The sequence below is a fragment of the Podarcis bocagei genome (genome assembly GCF_964188305.1).
Source record: "Podarcis bocagei genome assembly, chromosome: 2".
In the NCBI taxonomy this organism is placed as follows: Eukaryota; Metazoa; Chordata; class Lepidosauria; order Squamata; family Lacertidae; genus Podarcis; species Podarcis bocagei.
In genome coordinates this window covers 41,868,477-41,893,097 of record NC_138126.1, presented here as the reverse complement: position 1 = coordinate 41,893,097, position 24,621 = coordinate 41,868,477, and the positions used below count along the sequence as shown (strand labels likewise).

The following is a 24,621-nucleotide window of genomic DNA, read 5'->3' as shown; positions in this document are numbered from 1 at the left end:
CATTCAGCTGCATGAATAAATCAGGCAATGCCAATGCCCGGTTTGGCAGGGCTCTCAGCAGCCCTCTGGATCTTTAGGGTATGGAAGAGCTGGAGACATCCCTGAACTGTATCCTCAGAACAATGGCATATTCTGTTTTGTGTGGGGGCGTGGGGATGTTGTTGCTCAGCCACAAATACCATTTTTCCGGGAAAGGTGATGGAGAGAGTTGTGGCACAAGAATTGTGGGTACTCTTGGATGATGCCATCTTGCCAGGCAGTCCATTCTGAACAATGTAGGCATTAGGGTTTTAGTGTTGTGGCTCCTGCTTTTGGGAATTGCCTCCTCTTGACAGTTAGACATGTGCTGTTTCTGCTGACCCCACCAAAGAGCTTTGTCTTCCAAAAAGCCTTTTAGTTGAACCAATTCCCATTCTGCAGCCATACTGGAATTATTATTTTTTAAATAGCTTTAAGATTTTCAAATCTGTTTTTAATACGTTTTAAGATGTTTTTATTGCTATGTTCCGTGTGGTTCGCTGCCCTGGGCTCCTTTGAGAGAAAGGGAGGGATATAAATGTAATAATAAATTAACAAAAATAATCATACAGCTGGTGAAATTTCACAAAAGCTGATGCCATAATAAAGAAATTCGGTTTTCCATAAAGTGCTGCAAGACACTTCATTGTTTTTGTTGTAACAGAAATAGTTACATGCCATTAACTGTTTTTTACTTCCAGCAGTCTTCCAGTTGTATGTCTGAAGCTTGTTGTAATAGTGCATGGAATTTGGTGGTTGGCAAATTGTTTTTTGTTTATCTGGATTGAGTATAACTACAGTGCAACCATTAGGCACTTTTACTATTTTACCATGGACATACTAATAAAGATGTGCATATCGCCATGTTTTATTTCAGTATCATTTGTTTCCATGTACCTGCAACAGGGTGTCTTTTCATCCTGGGTTGTTGTTGTTGTTGTTGTTGTTGTTGTTTTCTTCTCCAATGCTGTTTATTTGCAGTAATGTTTTAATAACGAAAACAGCATTTGTGATTGAAAAAGACAGCCCTTTTTTTTGGTATTTGGCAGGAATTCAGAAGACATTGTAGATCCTATCTCACATCTCCACTGCTGTCCCTTTGTCCCCCCAAAGCTGCTCCTCAATGCGGCACAGAGTGGCATTCAGTGGTGTAAAAAGCTGCAGCCAAATGGAGGAATCAACTGCGTTTTTGTGTGTGTGTGCATAGAAGTGCCTTAGGTATACACTAAGTAGCACTTTGGATCGTGGCCCATATTTATGTGGCATGCCTCTGTGAAAAATACCCTTTGATTAATACTCAAAAGTATAATTGCTTTTATTACTATTCCACTTTATTTGATTTGAACATCGAATCTGGATTATTGCCCAGAAGATGAGACTTGCAATTTTTTTTTTATTTGATGGGGCAGTTGCATCCATCATAACAGTGTGATAACCCTTTCAGTTTCTCCAAACTTTTCTAAATGTATTAAAGAGAAGCATTCTTTAGATATTAAAAACAAACCACAAAGTGGTTCCTCTCTTGTATGCAAACATGTTTCCAACTTGGCTTGTTAAGTAGGTTGTCTAATGGGTATCATACATTTCCCTTTATGCTTAGGTTCCTTTTAAAACTCTTGTAACTTACAATAAGGGTCATCGGCACAATTTATACTGTATAGTCTGGAATCACTGCACTTAAAGACTAATAGATTTTAGTGACTCTGGTTCAGAAGGTGATTGCTAAATGAGCAAATGTAAGTGCTGTCAGGGTATGTCAATTAAAATAACCGATGAAGTAATTATGTTGCAGAGTTGTTAAATTATTCTTTTTTCATTTCATTTACTCCTGAGTTTGATAAGCTACTCTTAACCTCAAGTGGCATAAACGCTGTATACTCTGATCTTTGGTGTAGTGATGAGCAAACACCCCTCAGCTAACCTTGAAAACCTTCATTTTAGGTTTTGCAGTTTTCCAAGAGCACTAGGGGGGAAATAGTGTGTTTTTTCTTTTTTCCTGGAGAGGTTAGTATTATTAAGGAAAGCTAATAAAAAATAGTTGGAATACTCCTCTCGCCTACCAGCCCTCCACCCCCCACCCCCAATTTCCAAGGGGAGGAAAAAAGCCTTTAGTAACAAGTGGAGAAGGGGTTTGCAAAATGTGGAAGTAAGCAGTGCTTAACTGGAAATTTTGCTTCTGAGCACAGCCAGAAGTGAAGTTCCTCTTTATTCCAAACTGAAACAGGAAAATGTACACATCACATGCTCACTGGCTACGATTTGCTGCCAAGGTGCATGGGATTATTTTGATTTACTACTGGACTCGGAACGCAGAAGAAACAAATGTCCACATTTGAGCATTATTGAGCTGTTAATTCACATTTTTTCCAGTCGGATTAAAACTAGACTAGTGCATACCTGCATGTATTTGAATTTGTCTATGCAGAGCAACTTTTGTAATTCCTGTTCATACCAGTAGATATTCCCTTTTATCTTTGTCCCTGCCTTCTAATGTGTTGATTCTCTTAGACCAATTAAGTACCAAGGGGGCATGCACAAAAATAGCTGCATGTTCACCTTGTTTTTTTCTGTTTAAAGTGCCCCTGCCCAAGGAGTGTGCAAAAGCACAAAGGCTGATGTAAGTTTGCTTGTGTAGTTTTCTAATTTTGCGCAAATCAGAGAAAGCAAAATAAATATGTGTGTGTGGGCACAAGCATCTAAGTTCCTGGTGCATTCCTACTAGGACTCAGGAAAATAAATGAAAGCAATGGCAAAATCCCAAGTATCGAAAGAATAAAAATATTCCCCTATACAGAAGTGCACCAGAAATAGTTTCGAGCATGACAGGAAAAGAACTGAAAGCATTGTGTCCACTCACACAAAGACACCGAAATAAATTGTCTGTGACTCCAAATAGCGTGGTTTGAGCCTGATTTCCTCCAACTTACATGATTGTACCTGTATCACGTAATCCCGAATCTACAGGAGAAAAGCATTGAGATTGTGTTGTTTCAGGGTCACAGTATGTCATGTGGACAAGTTGTATGTCCCATGTTCTCCATGTCCAAATGTTCTGCAACAAGAACTGACTCTTAAGCATGCACATTTCCGGATAACGAGAGGCCACCCCTCTGGGTTTTTTCCCCCTAAGGGAGAGAGTAAATAGTTTTAGGAGAGATTTTTGTGTTTTGTGCTGGGAATCTAATTTTGCATTGCATCTGAATTCCAAAGGCCCTGAGCTCAGATCTATATGGCATGAAGCTTTGTGGATTGGGAATGCCATTATGTTTGCCCCCATCATCCATAGTTTAGTGGTGTTGTCAGGAGAAGACTGCAGTATTCTTGCTCTTCATTAATTCATTTTCATGTTGCATGTGGCAGAAAGTGTTGCATAATTACAGTACAAGCTATATCTTTCGGTAGTATTTGCCGTCCATGTTGATTTCAGGTGAGGCGCTAAGATCCAGCCCTGCAGTGTGCTCTCATCTTTCCATAGGGGCGAAGCTTACTGCCAAGAGGGAAGGTGCACTATATAAGAAACATTGCTTAGACATCCTGATGACCTCACTAAGGCTTTCGACACTGTAAATCGCAATGCCATGTGGACTGTCCTTCTGAAAACTGGCTGCCCAGATAAATTTGTAAACATCATTCAGCTCCTCCATGGTAATATGACAGCAACAATCGCAGATAACAATAGCCCTCAAAGGGAACCATTCACAGTGGGATCAGGTGTTAAACAGGGTTGTGTTATTGCCCCAACTCTATTCAGTATTTTCATTGCCATGATCCTACAGTTTGTTGATGGGAAACTCCCCACCGGCGTAGAAATCATTTATCGAACAGATTGAAAGCTCTTCAATCTGAGCAGGCTGAAAGCAAAGAGTAAGGTTACCGTAACTTCCATAATAGAGCTTCAGTATGCTGATGACAACGTAGTGTGCACACGCTCAGAGGATGACCTCCAAACCATCCTAATTATCTTTGCAGAAGCTTGTGAAAAGCTAGGCCTATCACTCAACATCCAAAAAACCAAAATGCTTCACCAACAAGTACAAAATAACCCCTCTGCAGTGCCACAAATCCAACTCAATGGTGTAATGTTGGAAAATGTCAATCACTTCTCCTACCTAGGCAGTTATCTTTCCACAAGGGCCAACATTGAATCCGAAATCCTGCATCTCAAACTCCTCGAAAGATTCCATCAATGGTGTCTCTGAAAAATTTTACACATCACTTGGGAAGACAGGCGAACTAATGCCAGTGTACTGGAAGCAGCAAAGATCACCAGTGTTGAAGCAATGATTCTTCAACATCAACTTCGTTGGACTGGCCATGTTGTGCGGATGCCTGATGATCGTCTTCCAAAGCAACTACTCTATTCCGAACTTAAAAAAATGGAAAGCGTAATGCTGGTGGTCAACAAAAGAGGTTTAAAGACTGTCTCAAGGCAAATCTAAAAAAATGTAGTATAAACACTGACAACTGGGAAACACTGGCCTGCGAACGCTCCAGTTGGAGAACAGCCTTTACCAAAGGTGTCATGGGCTCTGAAGACACTTGAACTCATGACACAAGGGAGAAATGTGCTAGAAGGAAGGCATGCTTGGCAAATCCACACCGTTATCAACTCCCGCCTGGAAACCAATGTTCCCACTGTGGCAGGACATGTGGATCCAGAATTGGCCTCCACAGTCACTTACGGACTCTTTGTTAAAACCGTGTTTATGGAAGACAATCTTAATCTACTAAGAGTGATCGCCAAAGAAAAAGAAGAAGCATATCTAAACATGTTATGCCTTTAATTGTAACAATTAACATAGCTGCAATAAATTAAAATGTCTTTCTTAAAGCAAAGCACACATGAAGAGACATTGCTTAATTTCTTTAGGCATGTGCTGGACAGGCTCCAGTTTCTTGTAATCACTGTACATTAATCTGGCTGCTTTTCAAAGAAAATTAAGGTCTCTGATCAGGACAGTTAATTCATTGTTGCAGAAAAATTGCCTTAACATATTTAATCCCAGGCTGGGCTTCTCAAATAAAAACCAACTCTTCAGCTAATCTCCCAACTTCTCAGTGAAGCCAAATGACCTACGTAGCAAACTTGGGAGCATTTGACTTTGCAGCACATGACCTCCGGGGCACTTCGTGAATTCTATCCAGCTTGAATAATGTAGTAACAGAGTGACCCTGTTTTTCCAAGGATTCGGTTCTTTCCTGTTGGAATTATTTCTGTAGTGACTTATCCAGATCAATTTGCAGAGGTCCAACAGTGAACTGGTGTTGGAATTCTCTTTTCCATAGAATTATCTTTTAATAGTATATCAAACTGCTATACTGGAGTAGACAAAAGTGGGAGAAATCAAGACACAGGTAAGTAATGGGAAGAATATGTGGCTATTTAAGTTCCACATAATTAGGGTACATTACAGCAGAGTTTGAGTTCAAGATAGTTGTCTCATAGGCTTTGTAAAAGGAAGAATAATAATAATGTCAAATTAAATAGAACTTCACATATGGAAGTGTATATCTCTGAATGCCAGCTGCTAAGGACTAAATGGATACCATAATAATAATAATGATAATAATAATAATAATAATAATAATAATAATAATAATAATAATAATAATTTTTATTTATACCCCACCCTCCCCAGCCAAGGCCGGGCTCAGTCTGCATAGGAGCTCCCATTTGACTGGATACAGTTAGGGGGGGAAAACTTTGACTAAGTGCACCTTTATCTGATCCAGCACTGACTGGACACATGAGCAGTGTTACACTGACTTTGCTCTACGCATTATGACAGCTTTGGCAAAGTGATCATCATTGGCTGTATTCAAATGCTAGATCTAATCAGCATAGACCCACTGAAATCAATGTACCTGAATTCTCGATGCCCATTAACTTCAATGGGTCTCTCAGAGTAGAACTACCATTGGAGTCATTCGCTTGTTTCCCTTTTCTTATCTTAAGTGGAAATCTGTTGCGCCAATTTCGGAAGATGTCATAATAGATGCAGGTTTGTCAGTCAAAGGCAAGGAATGGTGTTCCCCTCTGATAGCAGTCGGTGGTGTACAACAAAGATAGTCCTTGTGGATTTCAGTACTTGCTTGTGCTTTTAAAAGCAACAACAGCAACCCACCATGTGGGAATACATGGTGAGCATCTGGGCACACCGATGCTGCAGTCACAGCATTCTCCTGTGAAAATGATTGATTGCAAACATTGGCCAGCTTCTGCTGTGAGGAACAGGGAGCTGTGGCTACAGAAATAGGAGCAGGTTTCTGTGCAGACTACAACAAATCCTCTTGAACCAAAAAAACAAAAACAAAAAACAAAAAAACCCCCACTGCTACATGCCTGGACTTTCACCAAGCAACAGATCTTTGTTATGTCTTGTTAAGGCAGTGCTTTTTTAAACCAAATTATTGTGCCCCACCTCAGCGGCCAGTGCCTGAGGTTAGTTGGCCTACAAAGTACTCTAAGTAGTTTCGGAAGGTTCCAAATACTGTTCTCTGCTTAAACCTTTTTGAACTTGCACCAGTAACTGCTTGGGAAAGTAGTACCTCAGCCATGGGGAAACGAACTGGTGCTTCAACTAGTACGTGAACTTCAATATAAATTAGTACTCCTTTATGAGAGGAAGTTGACTGAGCCTTCCAAGCAATTTATTCAGTGCCGGATTTACGTATAAGCTAAACAAGCTATAGCTTAGGGCCCCATTCTCTTGGAGGCCCCCAAAAAATTTAAAGGAAAAAAACCTGGATGTACATTTCCAAAATATAAGATAAAAAACAAATAAAATAAAACCTACATACAGCAACAATGTTTTGTGTTGTGTAGGCTCCTATGATGTAAGTAATGGGCCCCGCCTGCTAGGCTGCTCCCTAAAATATCACTGGTTTGCTCATTTCTATATACAGGGTGCCTTCGTTCTGCATGGACTGATTGCATGGCAACATGTGCAAATGGCTTTAGATACCTATTAGGTCCATAAATTACCATATAGCATATATTCAACACAAAAAACAGTGACAATTTGTTGTTGACAAAGGACAGCGGGACATATAAAGGGCCCCATTACCTTCAGTAGCTTAGGGCCTCCTCAAACCTAAATCCGGCCCTGAATTTATTCCAGTGCTATCTTATGCTGGCATCCTACAAATTACTTTGATAGGAACTGGCTATGTTTAGCCTTCTGAAGAGAAAGTTAACAGGCAATATGGTGGCTGAAGGACTATTTGGAGGGCTATCACATTGATAATGGAGAACATTTTCTGTTGCTCTGGAAAGTAATTGTGTATATGTAACATTTTATGGCACTCACTGTCACATGGTATGGTGATGGCCACTGGCTCAGACGACTTTAAAAGAGGACTAGGCTAATTCATGGAGTATAAGTGATTGCCACATGGAACATCCATTGTTCAGAGGCTATGTGGCACAGAATTCCAGGGAAGCAACAGAAGGAGATGACTATGGCCTTCAACTTCTGTTTGGGGGCTTACATGGTTAGTCACTGTAGGATGCAGGTTGCTGAACTATGAAAGGTGGCCTGCTTTAGGAGGGCTTTGTTTTAAGAGTTGGCATTGGTCACGGGGTTAGGTGGATTTAAAAGACTAGACAACTGTATGGAAGGAAAGCCTTCTGATTACCATCAGCCATGATTGCTAGCTGGGATCTTCGAATTTCAGAATTTCCTGAATGCTGTTTGTTGTGGGATTGTGGCAGAAAGTAGGAGGGGCCGATGTCCTTCAGGCCCTTCTTGTGGATTTCCCAGACCCATTTGGCTAGTTGCTTTTGGAAACAGGCTGTTGAACTGAATCTTCCCCAACCTGGTGCCCTCCAGATGTTGTTGAACTGAGCCCCAGTCAACATGGACAATGGTCAGGGTTGATGGAAGATGTGAAGGGGTCCTTGGGAGACGCCTGGCCATTGCTTCTTTCAAAAGGAGAAGCCTCAAAATCTCTGCAGGCATAGAATTCCCCACAGACTGCTTTGTATCTGGATCATAATCTGTGCCTTGGCCTTTCTTCAGGTTGCCTCTCCAGATGGTGTATTCTTGTGGAAGCTGAATGGAAGATTCATGGGCTGCCCATCTCTTGCCAAGGCAGTTTGGGGAGCTTAGTTGTTAATGCATAAAGCGGAACATTTGAGAGTGTTGTCAGTACAGGTACAACTGTGAGATGAATGTGTTGTTAGTCATCACCGTGTCGATCAGGGCTGGCTCACACTGCCAGGTCCTTGTACCCTAATAATGGTTGATAATTTGCAGCCTCCTTGTTGTGTACTGTGTGAAATGGGTAAGGAAAGGGCAAGGGCAATGTGGTGAAAGAGTTCTGATCTTGAAAATCAGAAAAGAAAAGCATGTCTCTCCCATCTTGTTTCGCCATCGGGGGGGGGGGGACTTTCAATTTGAGCAGTGTTTGTGTTACCTCTCTCTATAGTCTGCATATACAAACTCCCTAATTCTGGACAAAGAAAATAGATGAGGTGGTTCTGCAGCACTCAACTAGTTAAAAGTCAGAGGTTGATGTTTGATGTGCATTATAATGAGTGAAATAAGTATTTGTTCCCTTTGCAAAAGATGACTTAGTTGTCGTTTAGTCGTGTACGGCTCTTCGTGACCCCATGGACCAGAGCACACCAGGCACTCCTGTCTTCCTCTGCCTCCCACAGTTTGGTCAAACTCATGCTGGTAGCTTCAAGAACACCATCCAACCATCTCGTCCTCTGTCGTCCCCTTCTCCTTGTGCCCTCCATCTTTCCCAACATCAGGGTCTTTTCCAGTGAGTCTTCTCTTCTCATGAGGTGGCCAAAGTATTGGAGCCTCAGCTTCACGATCTGTTCTTAGTACGTGGTGGCAAAACCCTTGTTGGCAATTATAGAGGTCAGACGTTTCTTGTAGGTGGCCACCAGGTTTGCACACATCTCAGGAGTTATTTTGTCCCACTCCTCTTTGCAGATCTTCTCCAAGTCAGTAAGATTTCGAGGCTGATGTGAACCTGGCAGTTAGATTCAGTTTGGAAGATGGTAGCTAATAACATTTCTAAATGCAATAACATCACTTGGGAGGTAGTTTGCTCAACACCAAATTAGGCAGAAAGCATGCGTAAAACTTAAATTGCTTTTGCTTTTCCCATTGTGTGGCAGAAATGTTCTTTTGTAGATTAATCATTTTGATCCAATCTGCTCTAGTATGACGCAGAATGCAGCACCCTTATTCAAGGATATTAAGGGATGGGGTGGTTTCAAGAGAGAACACAAATGAGGGTTTTGCATCCGAGACCATATTAACAAATGTTAATCCTCCAAGGAAATAATTACTTCTTTCAGCAGCAATTTAAGTCATTCTACAAGAATATGTAAGATGGCTGCACTGTAATCCCATGTGGGTTTAGTCAGAAGTAAATCCCACTGTGTTTAATGGGGCTTACTCCCAGGTAAGTATGCATAGGATGAAGCCTCAGTCTGTATAGGAGGTGAATGGTTTTGTTCATTAACTACGGTGGATGCTACTCTCTTGCCCAGGTAAAGTCTCCCATTCAGGCAGCTTGCAGTGTCGAACCTGGTTCACTAATATAACTACATTCTGTGTCTCTAGACCAGTGGTTCCCAAACCTTTCCAGTAATATGGACCACTTTTCTGCCCATTGTAGCAATTGGAATGTGCTGTGCTAGATGCTGTATAATCTTTAATTGCATTTTTACAGACATGCCTCAGATCACCTGAATGAATCTTGGAGCACAGTTTGCAAACCTCTGTTCTAGAACATGCCAGTTGGCCTATTGAAAAGATCAGTGTGGATATACAGTTTAGATCAGCCTTCTTCAACCTGGTATGTTCCAGATGTATGATGGGGCTATATAGCTTACAACATCTGTAGAGCTCCATGTTGAGAAAGTCTGGTTTAGATGAGTTCTTGGTCATTTCTTTTCTCCACTTCTTTATGCTTTAATATTTACAATGTCAAAAGAAGTTTTAGAGGTGGCCGCAATGTTCTGCCCACCCTCACGACTGAGAGTTTGTGAGCTTGTGATGCACAGTTGGCCATGGTGAGAAAGCTGTGAAAATTGCTTTTCCAAAACAAGAGGCAGAGCTTTTCCTCCCTTTCCAGTTGTTACTGCGTGGAGTGCTCCTTCTCTGAATTGCTGTTAAGTGGAATCTCTGGAGGAGAGCAATGCATTTAGTATATTAATATGTTTTACTGGAACTACCTGCTGGAAGCAGCACCACGTGATCCATTATTTCTTTGTGAATGACCTGCAGAGGTGGCTGAACTCAGTTTATAGTTGAAAAATCTTTTTTAAAAAAATTATAACTGGAAAGAACCATAACATTTTATTTGGATGGCCACAGGACTTTAAAAAAGATAAAATTACACAACAATTTTACTTTAAAATACACGAAGACTAAAAACAGCGATAGTAATAGAGTGACATTTTTAGCACAAATTTAGAACAGTATTTTTCAGTTTGCATATGCAGAGGCATAGGAAGGGGATGTTGGGGGACGGACCGCCCTGGGTGTCATCACTGAGGGGGATGACATTTGCCTCACTGCCCATCCGCGACTCCCAAGCCTACCCCGAGCTGTTGGGGGAAGGGGGGAGCTGCGCCACTTTGCCTTCATTTTGACAGCTCGGGGGAGACTTGGGTGTTGTGGGTGGCTGACGCACCCGCAGGTGACATTCGACACGCCACCTGCCTGCAACTCCCAAGCCTACCCTGAGCCATCAATGTGTGTAAAAGGTAAAGGTAAAGGGACCCCTGACCATTAGGTCCAGTCGTGGCTGACTCTTGCGTACTCTCTTCATTATTCTGTGTTTATAAGGTTTTTATAACCCAGTGGCCCCTCCCGAACCTAGCTTTCCTAGTTCTTCCCTCTCCTAGCTCGCCACCAAAGCCCCTAGCCCTGCTCTTTACCCTTCCTTTACTTCAGACCACCTCTTTTCCGCTAAAGGCACCCACCTGATCTTTCCTTCCTCATTGTGCCTTCTGTGCTCCTAGGCTCAAGACTCCTACTCCCTTTGCCAAGAACCTGCTGGAGTTGTGTCAGCAGCTTCCCTTTTCTTCTGCTGACAGCCTCGCCTTGAGTCTTCCCCTCCCATGTCTTGCCTCTTTTCCACTTCTGGTCTGCCCAGCTCCTTACCTAGTTAAAGGGGCAGCAGAGAGATTTAGTGCTGTGTGCTGCAATCTTCGGACAGTCCTGTTTTTCTGTAGCTGGGCTACTCAGATTCTTAGATTTTTGGCTGAGGAGAGTCATTGCCTGCCTGACCTTTGCAGGTTTCTTTCAAGACTTAGGAGAATGGAAGGGGTTTTTTATGATGTGATAGCACCCATGGCAGTATCAAAACTATCACTGGATTAGTATGGTGAGAGGGAATTCATACAAGTCTCTGTTTTACTAGTCTTTAAGGTGAATCATTAAATCCCCAAATTATAGTTAACCCCCACCCCAGAGCACTTAAGAAACCAGGTAATGATATCTTAAATACTGAAACAAAACAAAAGAATTTAAATTTACACATTTATAAGAATATGAAATTCTAAATTGTCAATCCCACAGGCTGGTGATGGGTAGGATTCTAAATATTTGTTATGTTGTTCTGTGCATTTGTAAAGCATGCTTCTCTGCTCAGTGATGTTTATGTAAAACCAGTTGTTTTTTAAAAATATTTCTGGCTTCTTAATATGCTAAAGTAATCTCCACATAATTTTTTTCCTTGCCATGAAAAATGCTCAGTGGATGCTTTCTTGGAAAAAGCAAATGAAACTGTGCCATTGGAATAATGTTCAATCAAGTTAGTTTGATTTAAAAAAAAAAAAAAAAACTTGGAGTAGAAAATCAATTGTCTTATTTTTCTCCAAACATCACATTCAGATACAGAATCAGTTACCTTTACCATCTATCCATGCTATGTGTCAAAATTTATTTTTAGCTTTATTGATTTGATGTCAGACATGATCTCCCTTGGTGAGGGGGGGAATAATCTTAGATCCGAATTTTTTGGCTGCTGTTGCGACTTACGTAAGCAAAATGCTGGAGTGGGTTGGTAGTTCGACAAGCACAAAAGATGCCAGTAAATTGAACACAGTAGGCAAATGTCTTGTTTGCTTGGCTCCAGACCCTTGGAATGAGCGCGAATGCAGACCAAAAATAGAGGAAGTTTTGAGGAGAGCAGTTTCTAGTTTAAGCATTAAAGAAGAGTTTAAGAGCTGCAAAAGAGTGCATTTCTTTGAAGGCCTACAGTACACTGTCAAACTGTGATTTCAGTTTGGATTCCAACTGCTAGCCTTGAATAATTCCAGTAAGTAGCCCTGCATCTCTCTTTAATAGCCAACTTCATATGTCTATCACAATGATAAGAAAATAGAAGGCAGGGAAACGGTTGCACGATTTTGTCACATGGACTGGCATTTTGCCCCCTTATAGCTGTGGCAACCCACATACTTCCCTCCTGACGTTGTTGGACCCCACCAGCTGCAGCCGGCATGGCCAGTGGCCAAGGATCAGAGGAGATGTAGCCTCACAAAATCGAGAGGACAACACATGCGCTGCCCCATCCTTTCTATGCATTGGCTGTGGCTTCTATTCTCTGCCACTTTTCTCCTTGCTCAGTTGTCTTAGAGCTCCCGTCTCTTCTTTTTTTTAAGTTAGCAAAAGGTAACTGCATTCTTGATTGACATGTTTTGCTCCCCCTGTCTGCTCCCATAGGCAGTTCAATGCTTGTTTGGAGTACTTCTTTGTTACTGGATTAAACCACTAATTTAATCCAGTTTCAGAACTTGATCGCCATCAACTGTAAGCAGATGCAAAAATTTTGTTTTGCTAGAGGGGCACACACAGAACACAAAACTTAGGCTTTATTCCTGTGGCTGTGCTAAGAGATGAAATGCCTGTTATCTGAAAACACAGTTTTTGAAGGATCCATGACATCCTGGCCATCAGCAGGGGCCCAAGGGCTAATGGGTGGCTTCCTCTCAGGAAGGACATCAATGGTAAGAATATTAGCCTGGCTGCCATCCATTGGCCAGAGAAGGAATAGCAGCAGGGAGCTTGATTCCCCCACCCTTCCAGAAAGAACATTTGACCCCAGCAACCAGTCTCCCTGGGACCTCTGAGCTGGATTCTGGCATTAGCCAGAGCGCTGAGGGCTGACAGAAGACTAAGTACATGCAGGAAGGCCCACCTGATTAGATCATGATGCTGATGTTATGTAGCTTCAAGCACAGGCACTTGAATTTGTTTGTTTCTTCCCCCTTTCCATTACTTTCTCCCTTTCTCTTTATTAGATTGTGATCTCGTGGGCAGGGACTATTTTAACTGTTAATCTTGGTCAGAGCTTAGAAAATGCCCTGTGCTTTAGAAGACGGTGGCAGTGTTGTTGGTGATGAAACTGGTGATTTTTCTCCCTGACCTTTCTGTCCTTCCACCTAATTTCCTAAAAATGAAAATCCCAGAGGCTGCAGGAAAGCCTCCAAAAATCCTCTTGTGTAAAAAATAAATATAATAAAAACCCTAATATTTTCTATGTATCAGTCTAGCGTGCACGATACTTCCAGACTGTACCAGACTGGATACATGAATAATATCTGGATGGCGTCAGTGCACAATTGCCTGAAAACCCCCAAGGCAGAATATGCAATTAAAAAGTAATATTGAGTTTATTTTAAAGGAAATCTGGGTCCCTTTGGCATCAAGACATAAAGGAAGCAAATAGTTCTAAAACTTGTAAAAAGAATAAGAAAGCAGAACATTTCACAAATCTTTAGGCAAATGCTTCTCTTCACTGTCTGGAGCAAGGTGTTATGCCCAGAAGGCTCCACAAAAAGTGCTTGTTACAAACATTTTCAAACCGGTGTGTGTTAAATAGATGACTGCCATTGCACCCAGAGGCAGTTCTGGAGTCGGAGCAAAGAAACCAAGAGAAGCAGGTAGTAGTAAGCGGAAGTGGAAAATCCCTCTTGATTCTTTCCAGATCCTTCAATAGATGCAAGTTATCCAGTAGGTAGAAGTCACAGGTAATCTAGATTAGATCCTGCATGCAAAACTAGGCCTCCAAAAGCTATATCGGAAAAGCCAACATCATTCTTAGTTCTCCACACCTCATTGCAAAAAAAAAAGGGGGGGGGATTCTAACAGTTAGTTAGCTTGAGGGAATGCTCCATACCTTGTAGACAAAGACTGGAATGCATTCATCTAAAGCACTCACAGGACATAAGAACATGAGAAGAGCCTACTGGATCAGGCCAGTGATCCACTGAGTAAAGTAAGCATCCTGTTCTTACAGTGGAAAATGTCTTGCAGGGCACTCAAAGCTGCATTATCATAATGCAAGTAATAGGATGAAATAGGTGAGAATCTGAGGATTGTTACAGCTTTGATTAGTTGGATTTGATGCCCTGTCTTTGTCAGTATGTAAATTGGTTACATGGGACTCCTTTCGGAATAAACAGCTATCTTGTACCCACCCACCCTATTTTCTACTTCTTCTTTTGTAAACCATGCAAAGTTTTAAAATCAAGAAAGAACGCTCCTTAAGTTTTTCCATCTTTGTCTTCAGATTTGCCTTCATTCTGATCTTCGTTGGTGGCATAGGAGAAGATAGCTGTCCAGTGTGACTGCAACTTTTGTACTTTGCTTCCTCCCCAAGTCTTACCATGAGTATTTTCCAGAATCCATTATTCTTTCCTAACCTACTTGCTTTGATCTCTTTGGACCTGATTCCCATGTAGATAGTCTGTTTCTCTAGTGCAGTGTTTCCCAACCTTTTTTGGGCAAAGGCACACTTGTTTGATGAAAAAAATCTCGAGGCACACCACCATTACAGCCCCGTGACGTCAGCGCGCAGCGTCACGCCGGGAGGGACGCACGAAAGTGTAAGTTTCAATTTTTTCCCCTCCCCCTTGCCGGGGAACCTCCAAGATTTAGGGGTGGGAGGAGGCAGCAAAGCGAGGCAGGAAGGAGAGCGCGGCTTGGCTGGGTGAGCTTTGGCAGGGGCAGGGAATGAGAGCCGCGAGGCGGGCGCTGCGGACGGAGGCGCTGCCCGCCGAGCTCGCAGGCAGCCAGGCAGGCAGACGGCGAGAGCCCCGCGCTGGGCGGCCTCTCCTCGCTGCCGCCGCCCCGCCTCTCGCCGCCCGACTCGCCCACCTCCCTCCAGGCAACATCTCGCGGCACACCAGGCAACATCTCGCGGCACACTAGTGTGCCGCGGAACAGTGGTTGGGAAACACTGCTCTAGTGCAGGGTAGCCAAGATGGTGCCCCCTAGAGATGTTGTTGGACAATAACTCCCATCAGCCCCATCCAGCATGGCTAGGGATGATGGGAATTGTAGTCAACAATTTCTGGAGGGCACCATGTTAGTTATCCCTGCTCTCTAGTGGATAGAAGGGCAGTGGATTTATGGAAGGTTTAATTTAGTTGGTGCAGGGTTTGTGTTTGTTTTAGTGACATTTGAAAAATCCTGTTGTTAGACTTATTTTTACATCATTTGATTTTGCTGTGTTGTAAATTTCAGGGCTGGGCACATCAAGGAATTTAAATGCATACATTTTGAGATTTTCCAGACCATACAATTTATCATCAATTGAATAAAATGAAAATGTTAATCAAATGAAAAATGCTCATCAGACAGCTGTGTGTTTTTCATTTATTTAACCATCAGCCAGGTTTTTATTTCAAGGATGCATTCCTTGGTAAAATTAAAATCCCAACAAAATTGATTCTTGGAATTGTATTTTCTTTGCTGCTAGTAAAAATAAGAAACAAAAATAAAAATCGTGACTCACAAACAATGGGAAATGTTCAGACATTGAAACTGAAATGTAATGGTTTGGGGAACAGAATTATTCAGAGATATTCAGAAAACTCAGCTAAAGCAAGCATTTCATTGTAAAGCTTCTGGTAGTTTTGCTACAATGCTTAAATACTACTTTCCAGTTCAGTAGTAGCTGAAATTCTACCAGACTTTTGCTTATATGAAAGATAACCCTTCATTTTGGAGGATAGTTGTAGCTACATGAAGTATGCATGTGTGTGCTTCTTGGATTGTTATGGATTTACCTTGTAAGGTTTTCCTATGGTTCTCTCTCTTTCTCTTTCCTCTTCCTCTTTCTCCCCCACCAAAAGAAGCAACCCAGCTATTTGCTAATGCAACATGTTTTAGTGCGAATATTTTAGCTTTCAGCAGTCATTTTTAGATAACAGCTTATTTTGTAAGTAGTTCATCAAACAACTTGTGTTTCTAGTAAAGGCAATTTATAATTTTACTTTGATGACACATTTTACTTTGACAGCTAAGTTAGCAGCAATAACAGAAGTCCCTTTTTTGTGTATAAAAAAACATTCCAGCTATTCTGTAGACTCTAGTGGATGTAGTAGCAGTGCCATGTTTTTTCTTGTTACTATAGCTTCCTTTGTTAGGCAGAACTGAGAGACAGACCTAAAGGACCTTTGCGATACATTTTGATATGTCAGGGGGAAGATTATCCACTATACACTGGTTTGTTGTCTCATGAAAGATTTCAGGATCCATTCAAATGTGACATGACGAATCCTGGTGGGTGCAGGCTTGGTGCACATATAACATTTTCCATCTCTGTGACTAATCAGAATTTGAAATGCAATTCAAACTGGGTTCAAAACACTGTCTGCAAGGTTAGTCCTGGTGATGCTGAAGTAGGACAGAATTTGCACAGGGAAACCACAACCTGGAAGATGATCCTGACCTGCTAAGACCTGGGGTGAGTTTTTTTCTTGGGGAGCTCAGTGTGCTTAAGTCTTTTATTTATTTTCAACAGCCAAAGATCCAATTTTATTGGCGCACTTTGTATTTAAGAGCTGAAGGACATTCAGAGTGGTCTGGATCCACAGTCTGGGATAAAGAAAATCATTGTTTTAAATCTAAAGAAAAGCAAGGAGCTTCTCAAGAGAGGGAATTCTGGTGTCCGGGAGCAGCCACCAAGAAGGCCCTCTCCTGTATCTCCAACAAGCATGAATGTGAGGGTCCCATGCTCTAAATCATTGGTCTTCATCAGGTGGTCATGACTTTTTCCCAGTGGTTGTCACAAAGGGTTTCAGAAGTTACAGCAAACAAGTCTCCATCCATTGGCATAAAAAATAAAGAAGGAAGAAAGTTTGAAATAACTTAAAATGAAGAGAGATTGGTTTCCTTATAAAAGAATTGTGCATTCTTTGCAGGGGCAAAGATGCAGGCTGTAGAAATCTATTTTTCATTCACTTGCATGTTTTTCTTCTTGAGCTGGGAGCCATTCTGGGCTACCAGCTTCTTCTAGGAAGCAGAGAGAGAGAGAGAGAGATGTTATTTCCATTGTGTAAAATGGGCTTTTGCTGATGCTGTGGTTCTGTTCAAATAAATAACATGATAGTTCTGTCACCATAAGAAAGCACTTGCAGATCTTTTGAAAAGGAGGATTGCATGAATGGCTTGAAGATCCTCTACAGGTATACATAGAATGCCTTCCTTTCCCTCTAACCTGTGACTAATTTAATTTGCTCAAAGTTATTGTGTCTATTGATTTTCATAGAACTCGCACCGACTCACATCCTAAGTTTTTATTTATTTAAAAGAAACCACACTTATTAGCACATCAGCAATTATACATTTTATTAGTAGAGCATTTGCATCGCTTATTTTAGCTGAGCAACTTTTGTAGCAAAGTTTGATGCATCTTTTGAGTTCTTGTTAGAACTCATCTTCCACTGCTTCACATGTTTATCAAAGCTATGCACCAAGGTGTACAACAGCTCTCCTCTAGCACAAAACAGCAAATTTATTTTTCAGTTCTGATTTGGGGAAATGCCATGTTTAGACTTTCAGATCAGCGATTTCTGTTTTCTGTCCAATTTTTATTGTCTTGTTCAATTACTGTCGTGCAGTTGAAGAAGCAACCATGTGCTAGGAATTAGTGACCATAAAGGAAGACATTCCTTCTGGGATTATGCATAGTTAGTGCTTTACGTGTTAATTTGATGTGATCCAGTCTGGCACAGCTACGCTGGATGCCTGCGCAACCTTTGGCAGTAGAACTAAGATGATGTATAAACTGTGATGTTGGATTCCTGGAAACTGGCTTGCAGATTTAAGAAGTCGTCTCACTTAGGAATAAGTGGCATACATTTCACAATCATTTTTCTGGTGTATAACAACAACAACAACGACACTCTATATTTCTGTGCAAATAGAATTTTCTTCTAGTTCATTGAGTAAAATGTTGAATTTCAGCTCCAGTATGCAGTTTAATGGCGAGCAAAATGAAAGCATTTTGTGTGTAAAAACTGTTCTTATAAAATAATAGTTAGCAATGAGAGGAATCATATGGTGGAGCTTGTGAGTCCATAGTTGCCTGTCCACTTGGTAACAGGAGGATGATAGTAATCTCAGGGACTGTTAAGTTTCTTTGAATAAGGTTCTCTTTCTCTCTCTAGTGTAAGTGCACTTCATGGCTCTCTTGGCTGTTATAGCTCTGCAATCGGTTTCAATTATTTGATAAGGAAGTTATTTTTGGAAACTTTGTTTATTCACTTCAGACAGTCAGATGAGCACAGGGACACCCACCATCAGAGGTGAAACCATCAATTAACATTTTGAAACCCCACTTAATAAACTAATACTAAAAAAGGAAAAAAAGCACACTGCAGTAATAAAATTATATAGAAACACGAGACACTAAAACCAATTCAAGATATCAGTCATTTAAAATCCAAAAGGAACTTTAAAAAGGCTATTAAAAAGGGGATGGGGCAGACCTCTCTTGGGAGGGAGTTCCCAGAAAGACTCCCAGCATTACTGTACAGAATGTGAGACCAGATATGCCATGGAATTGCTCATGCTTCATTGGGTCCGCACAATTGCCCCTTCCAGATTACTTACCAAAGTTGTTGCTAATGCTGCCATCTTATTATTTATTCAATTATATACCACTTAATTGTCAAGGTGGCTTCTAAGTGGCATACAAGCATAAAAACCAGTTACAAAAGACACATAATTGCAATGCGTAATGAAATAATTTCATCCAAACATCAAAATAAACATGCACATAGAAAACGTACAAGAAAACAAGCCAGCTGAAACACTGAGTTTCAGAGTTAAAGCAGCAATGAAAACAAAGCATGTCGGGAGATCAGGGGAATGCTTGCCTAAGCAGTTGGGTCTCCAAAAGCTGATGGAGCATCAATATGGGAAGCCTGCTTTGGATCACCAGGCTGTGGCAGAGCTAACTGGGTTCCATGTGGTGATCTCAACATCCTTACCTGGCAATGGAAAAGAAGAGAAGAGTGGAACAGGTCCAGTTTTTTCCCAACAGTGCCTGCAGATGAACCACCCCCACTGCTTCAAGCACCTTTCCTAAAAAGGGGAGGGTATTAGCACCTGGGTGGTAGTTGTCAAATATCTTCAGGAAGGTTCCTTTTCCAGGAGCACGTGCACCATTGCTTCCTTCAAAGTGGTGCAGACCACCCCCTCACTCAGTGATACTTGGCCACCTGGTGAGCCGACTCTGTCATCTTCTCCGCCTTGTACGAACAAGCCAGAAGGGGCAGGGGTTGAGGGAGCAAGTAGTGGGATGGATAGGCAAAAGAGCCTCATTCACATCATCAGGTCCCAGTCATTAGAATGGCTACTGACCTGATCTCCGTAAGCATATGCATCTAGAGTACCTCCGGTTATTTGTATGTTCCCTAGCAGCTTGTTCTCAACAACCTTGAATGCACTGAAGGAAAGGTGAGATACAAATGAGACATAAAAGGAAGGACAGATATTTGAAAGAACTTTGCCTGAGGCCATTGAAAGTGGCAGCTGAGCTACATGGTCTTTTATTCTGGCATATAATCAAGTAGCTCCCTGTGTCACGGGGAGGAGCCAGAGCTAAATTATAGCACTTGTATCGAACATGTATGAGGTCCAACATCTCTAATAAAAGTGCCCTTGAAAAGCAGGATCTGGAAAGACTGCTCTCTGAGACTTAAAAGCAGGTAGTCACCATGGTGCCTTCTAGATACACTGTTGAACTACAACTCCCATCAGCCTTAGCCACAATCAGCAAAGGTTTGGGATGATAGGAGTTGTAGTCCAAGAACAACTGGAGAGGACAACCACTGAAACTGTTGCCTTTCAGAGTACATTGCCACTGACCTGGTGCAGGTTATCCCATGGGCTAAGGCAGATCAAGAGTTGCAGGACCATGGATAGCTCCAAGGAAGCAATGTGCTCCAATGAAGGTTGAGAGCAGACTGAGCATTTTAAAGCATTTCCTCCACTCTTTGTGGTAACCTAGATTCTTAAAGCGCCAACCCTTTGACTTGAAGATTAGCACTCCTCCCCCTGTTGCATTCTATAACCTCACACCTGACCCAGTGAGGCACCGTGGGATGCGTTTACTTCCTCAGGCTCAGGGAAAGGCACCCACGAGGGCCCTGGTGATATGGCAGGTTGCTGAAGAGGCCAGAGACCATCTTGGATGTGAGTCCTGGAAGACCTCTTCCCTGCCTTGCAGGCCTTTTCCACCTGGCCTGGGAAGGCAGGACCCTGACTGACTCCAGCTACAAAAACCTGAGGCTACTGAACTCTTGGACTGGGATATTGTTCAGGGTGTGCTTTTTTGGCTGTTATTCATTTTTGTAACTTTATGTTAGATATTATTATATATAATATGTGGAAATTGTTTATTTTGCTTCTGTACTTTTGATGTTTTGTTTGTTGCTCTCTCTGACATTTCTTAAGTTCCTAGATTTTTTTCATGTAAGCTTTCTTGATCACGGTTTGAACTATAGAAAGGTGGCATGCAAATAAAATTATGTATGCCTACATACATGCATGTTGTAGGTTCCTGTCAGTTGGCTTTAGGCTCAGGGGTTTCCAAGAGTGAACTCAGAGCCTTGGGCCTGTTCCAGTTCCTTAGCTGCAGACTCTGAGTCTGGTTGAACATTGAACCATATTAGAAGGGCCTTAACTCCCTCTAGAAGCATGTCTGGAGTTCAAGATCTTTTTCACAGCCCCGCCACCTTCACAGGCACATTTGGTGAGGACATGAAAGAGGACCTCCTTGGGGACTGCTCTCAGATTGTGGAACTCCATTCCACAGCAGGCTAGGCTGGCCCTGGCTTTGCTTTCATTTCACTGGCAGGCCACTAATGGGCTGTTGTGACAAGGTCTTCTTGAGAGTGGGTGTTGCACTTGTGTGTATGGATGTGTGTGCACTTTGAGGGTTTTCAGTGGTGTTTTTAATAGGGTTACTTATTTAATTGCTTTTCAAAAAATATTTGTGTGTTTTAGTTGTATCTGTTTTCATTTATGCTGTGAGCTGCCTTGGGTCCTGTGCTGAAAGGAAAGATATTTATTAAATAAGCAATTAGCTGCTGAACTCTGTGGCTGTGGCACCTAGACAAGATGGACCACCAGCGCGAGTCAGTATAAGGTAGTTCTGTAGGTCTTACTGAAAGCATGAGGCTTTCACTTGCTGTGAAGGTGCACTGGAAATTTTAAAACCCCCGTAAGTTAAATCCGTATATACTTTGAGTATAGAAAATAATTCAGGGATGAGGAACCCTTTTCAGCAAAGGGCTCATTTCCCTCACAGTCAGCCTTCCAGGCATCTCATGCCAGTGAAAATCAAGCACCTTGTTGGATGTGACTCTTAATTTTCTACAGTAGGCTACGTTCTAGCCATGAAAATGTCAAAGGTTTCTACAGACGCCTGCCTACCTATCTCTTTAGCCAGTTAAGAAAGAGACATTATCATAGTTCGAGGGCACATTCCAGTCAGGTGAAAGCAGTCAAGGAGGGCATGGTGCAGGATTGTTGAGCGCTGTGGCCTGAGAAGAGCGGGCCGGGCCTGGCAATAGTACTATGGGCCAGGTAGAATAGTGGGCCTCATGTTCCCTGCCCCTTAAATAAATGAATATAATACATTTCAAAATGACAGCACTATAGCAGACCGTGTATAGATTTTTGGGCTTTGATCAATATACCCTTTTATCTTTTTTAATTCCTCCTCAGCATTCACTCCTGTTGTCTTCTGACTTTGCAATAGTAGCCTTTATTTATAGTAGCCCTTTACATTTTGAAATCTGAGGTTTTTATCCTACCATGGGAGAAAATGTAATTACCTTTTCTGACTGAGCAGAAATTCCTTTTCAAATTAAATGTTACGAGATGTCACTAGTATATTTATGTAATATTAAAAGGGGAAGCCGTTTCCCCATAAGGCCCTGTATCTGTGCTTGCCCATTTCTGATCCTCATTATCACGGTTAACATTTCCACTTCTTCAACATTTTACCATTTTCTTAACCTTTCAGATTTTTTTTTTTTAATGCATTTATCTGATCTTCTTGTAACTTTGTTCCTGTCTTTTCGACACATTACTGATTATCACTGGGACCATACGTTATATCCAACTCAGTTCTACTCTCAAAGTAGACCCATAGCACTCAACGGACCTCAGTTAGTCAAGACTTTTAATTTTAATGCATCTGCTGTGATTAACGTTGGATACAACTTTACATGGGCTGGACTGCAGGAGACTGAAAGCATCTGTAGATTTTGAGTTTTCTCTCCCCCCCCCTCCATATATTATATATTCAGATTACTGTTAATGTTTGAAAAGACACAGCATGAGGTTAGGGCATAAGCTTTTATTGCTTAAGGCTATTTTGTTCAAATCCCCACTTTGATCACCTATTTCCAGCTGCTTGTCCGGATCCATTGTTGGGAAAGCCAAAAGATACAATACTGGCTGCATGACTCCCGTCAGGCACCCTCAAAATTGTTGTATTGTTCATTAGGACAAACTCATCATCTCCATTATAAACCTACCACATGTGGTTCCTCTCCTACATCAGTATAGATGGCTTAATAAGGCCTGCAGTGTCATATAATAAAGAAATTGAATGTTAAAAAATTTGTACAAAATGATCTCTTTGGGTATTAACTTTTGAGACAGAGGGGTTGCTCAGTTCTCCCTGATTTAGTCTTAAAAATCAGAACTGGATGTCCTTCAATAATGAATGCTTTAGCTAAACTCAAGTATGTGAATTTGATTTTTGTAATAAATATCTGAGCTGCATGCAGGAGGCCGGATTAGAGAATCCTGAGTGGTTTCTTCTGACCTTTGGCTATGTTAATATTGCCTTATTTTAATCAGCCTTTGCCCATAATGTAGATGCGATAAGCTGAAGATGGGGAGAAATTCTTTTTGATCTTTACAGAGACTACACTGTATTTATGAGTCATAAGTCTTAAGATAACTACTATCCATTTCTGTTACATTCAGTTTTAAGATTAATTTTTTTCTCTTTTTTCCCCTTTTCTTTTAGCAACAGTTTCCCAGATAAGAAAATGACCAAGCAAAAATCAGAACAGTCTAGAAGCAGCTTGTTACTGCCTAAGCATAAGCGAAGAAAAGAATAGCAAAGTTCCTGGATACTAACTTGCATTAAGAAAACTTCTAAAATATATCATACTTGTATAGGTAATCTTATCTATCCTGCTTTTCATATACCTGCATCATTTGCCACCCATCACCCCTTTTTCTCCATTATTCCCAGGGACTCACTTTCCCACACACATCTTCAACCTGCTTAGGCCTGGTATGAGCAATTGCACTAAAGAAAATCTTGGGGATAGTTTGCAAAGTTACAACAAAGTGATGGATCTGTCACTGCCTGATTTATCAGCCATAAGATTCCAGTCAAATTTCATTACTGATGAGATCTAGAGATTTGGCTTAAACAAACCTCATTTTTTGAAAAAAGAGTACAGACGTTTTGCCAACTTTTGTGGCGGTTTTAATATGCATAAAACATGATGGTTGTGGAAAAAATAACATTAAAAAACCTCATACAGTATATATATATATTTTACAAGAGGTCATTTATTTGGCATTCTGTAGCACTAGAGCACTTAATGCTAGTTTGCTTCTGAGATGTACTACAAACTAATAAAATGTAAAACAAAAAACCACAACCTTCTTTATTTCTCTCTCCAGTGTGTGTAAAATCTTTCTTTACTGCTTGTGGTATGGTTCCCTTGAGTCATTGGAGACATTCCCCCCCCCCCCACCTTTCTCATACATGTTGTCTGCAGCATACCTCAAGACCTACAACTTACATTTTTGCTGACTCTCCTTTTCATTTGAAAAATGCTCTTGTAAGCCCAGGTTTTTTAAAAATCCATTCCTGGATTTGGCATGAGAACAACATAAATGCGCAATGAGGCCATGTATGCTTTTTTCTTCTAACAAACAATCTCCTTTACACTTTTCCTAAGCCATCTATTTCATAAATGTGACTGCTACAACACGGCTGTTGGGGTTCCCCCCCCCCCCAAAAAAATTGCACTTTAGTACAAATAATACTTTGGGCATAGTTCACTATATTTCTGCAGACTAAATAAAAATAAAGCAACTATTAGTATTTGAAGCCCTTCTATTCTGAAGAATGACACACCAACAACAACCACCAGCTCAGTTTGGAGTAGGCAGAGGTGCTTTTGGCTGATGGTCTACCAGTTCAGAGAAGAGAATCCAACCTGTTCCTTATAGGTTTGCACTTCTCTTTAAAGGCCATGCTTTGGTCTCAGGTGCCCATGTGGCACCC

General features: G+C 41.4%; 1 protein-coding gene across 2 annotated transcripts in view; it reads left to right on the top strand.

Moving 5' to 3' along the window:
* Window positions 1-23,989, top strand: part of RAD18 (RAD18 E3 ubiquitin protein ligase) — a 123,901-nt gene extending 99,912 nt beyond the window's left edge. For both annotated transcript variants that reach the window (XM_081184252.1, XM_081184251.1), the window contains one exon: window positions 23,341-23,989. In XM_081184252.1, coding sequence (XP_081040378.1) covers window positions 23,341-23,434 — 94 coding nt within the window. In that variant the 3' untranslated portion in view covers window positions 23,435-23,989. The remainder of the gene's footprint in view (window positions 1-23,340) is intronic.
* The last annotated feature ends 632 nt before the right edge of the window (window positions 23,990-24,621 follow it).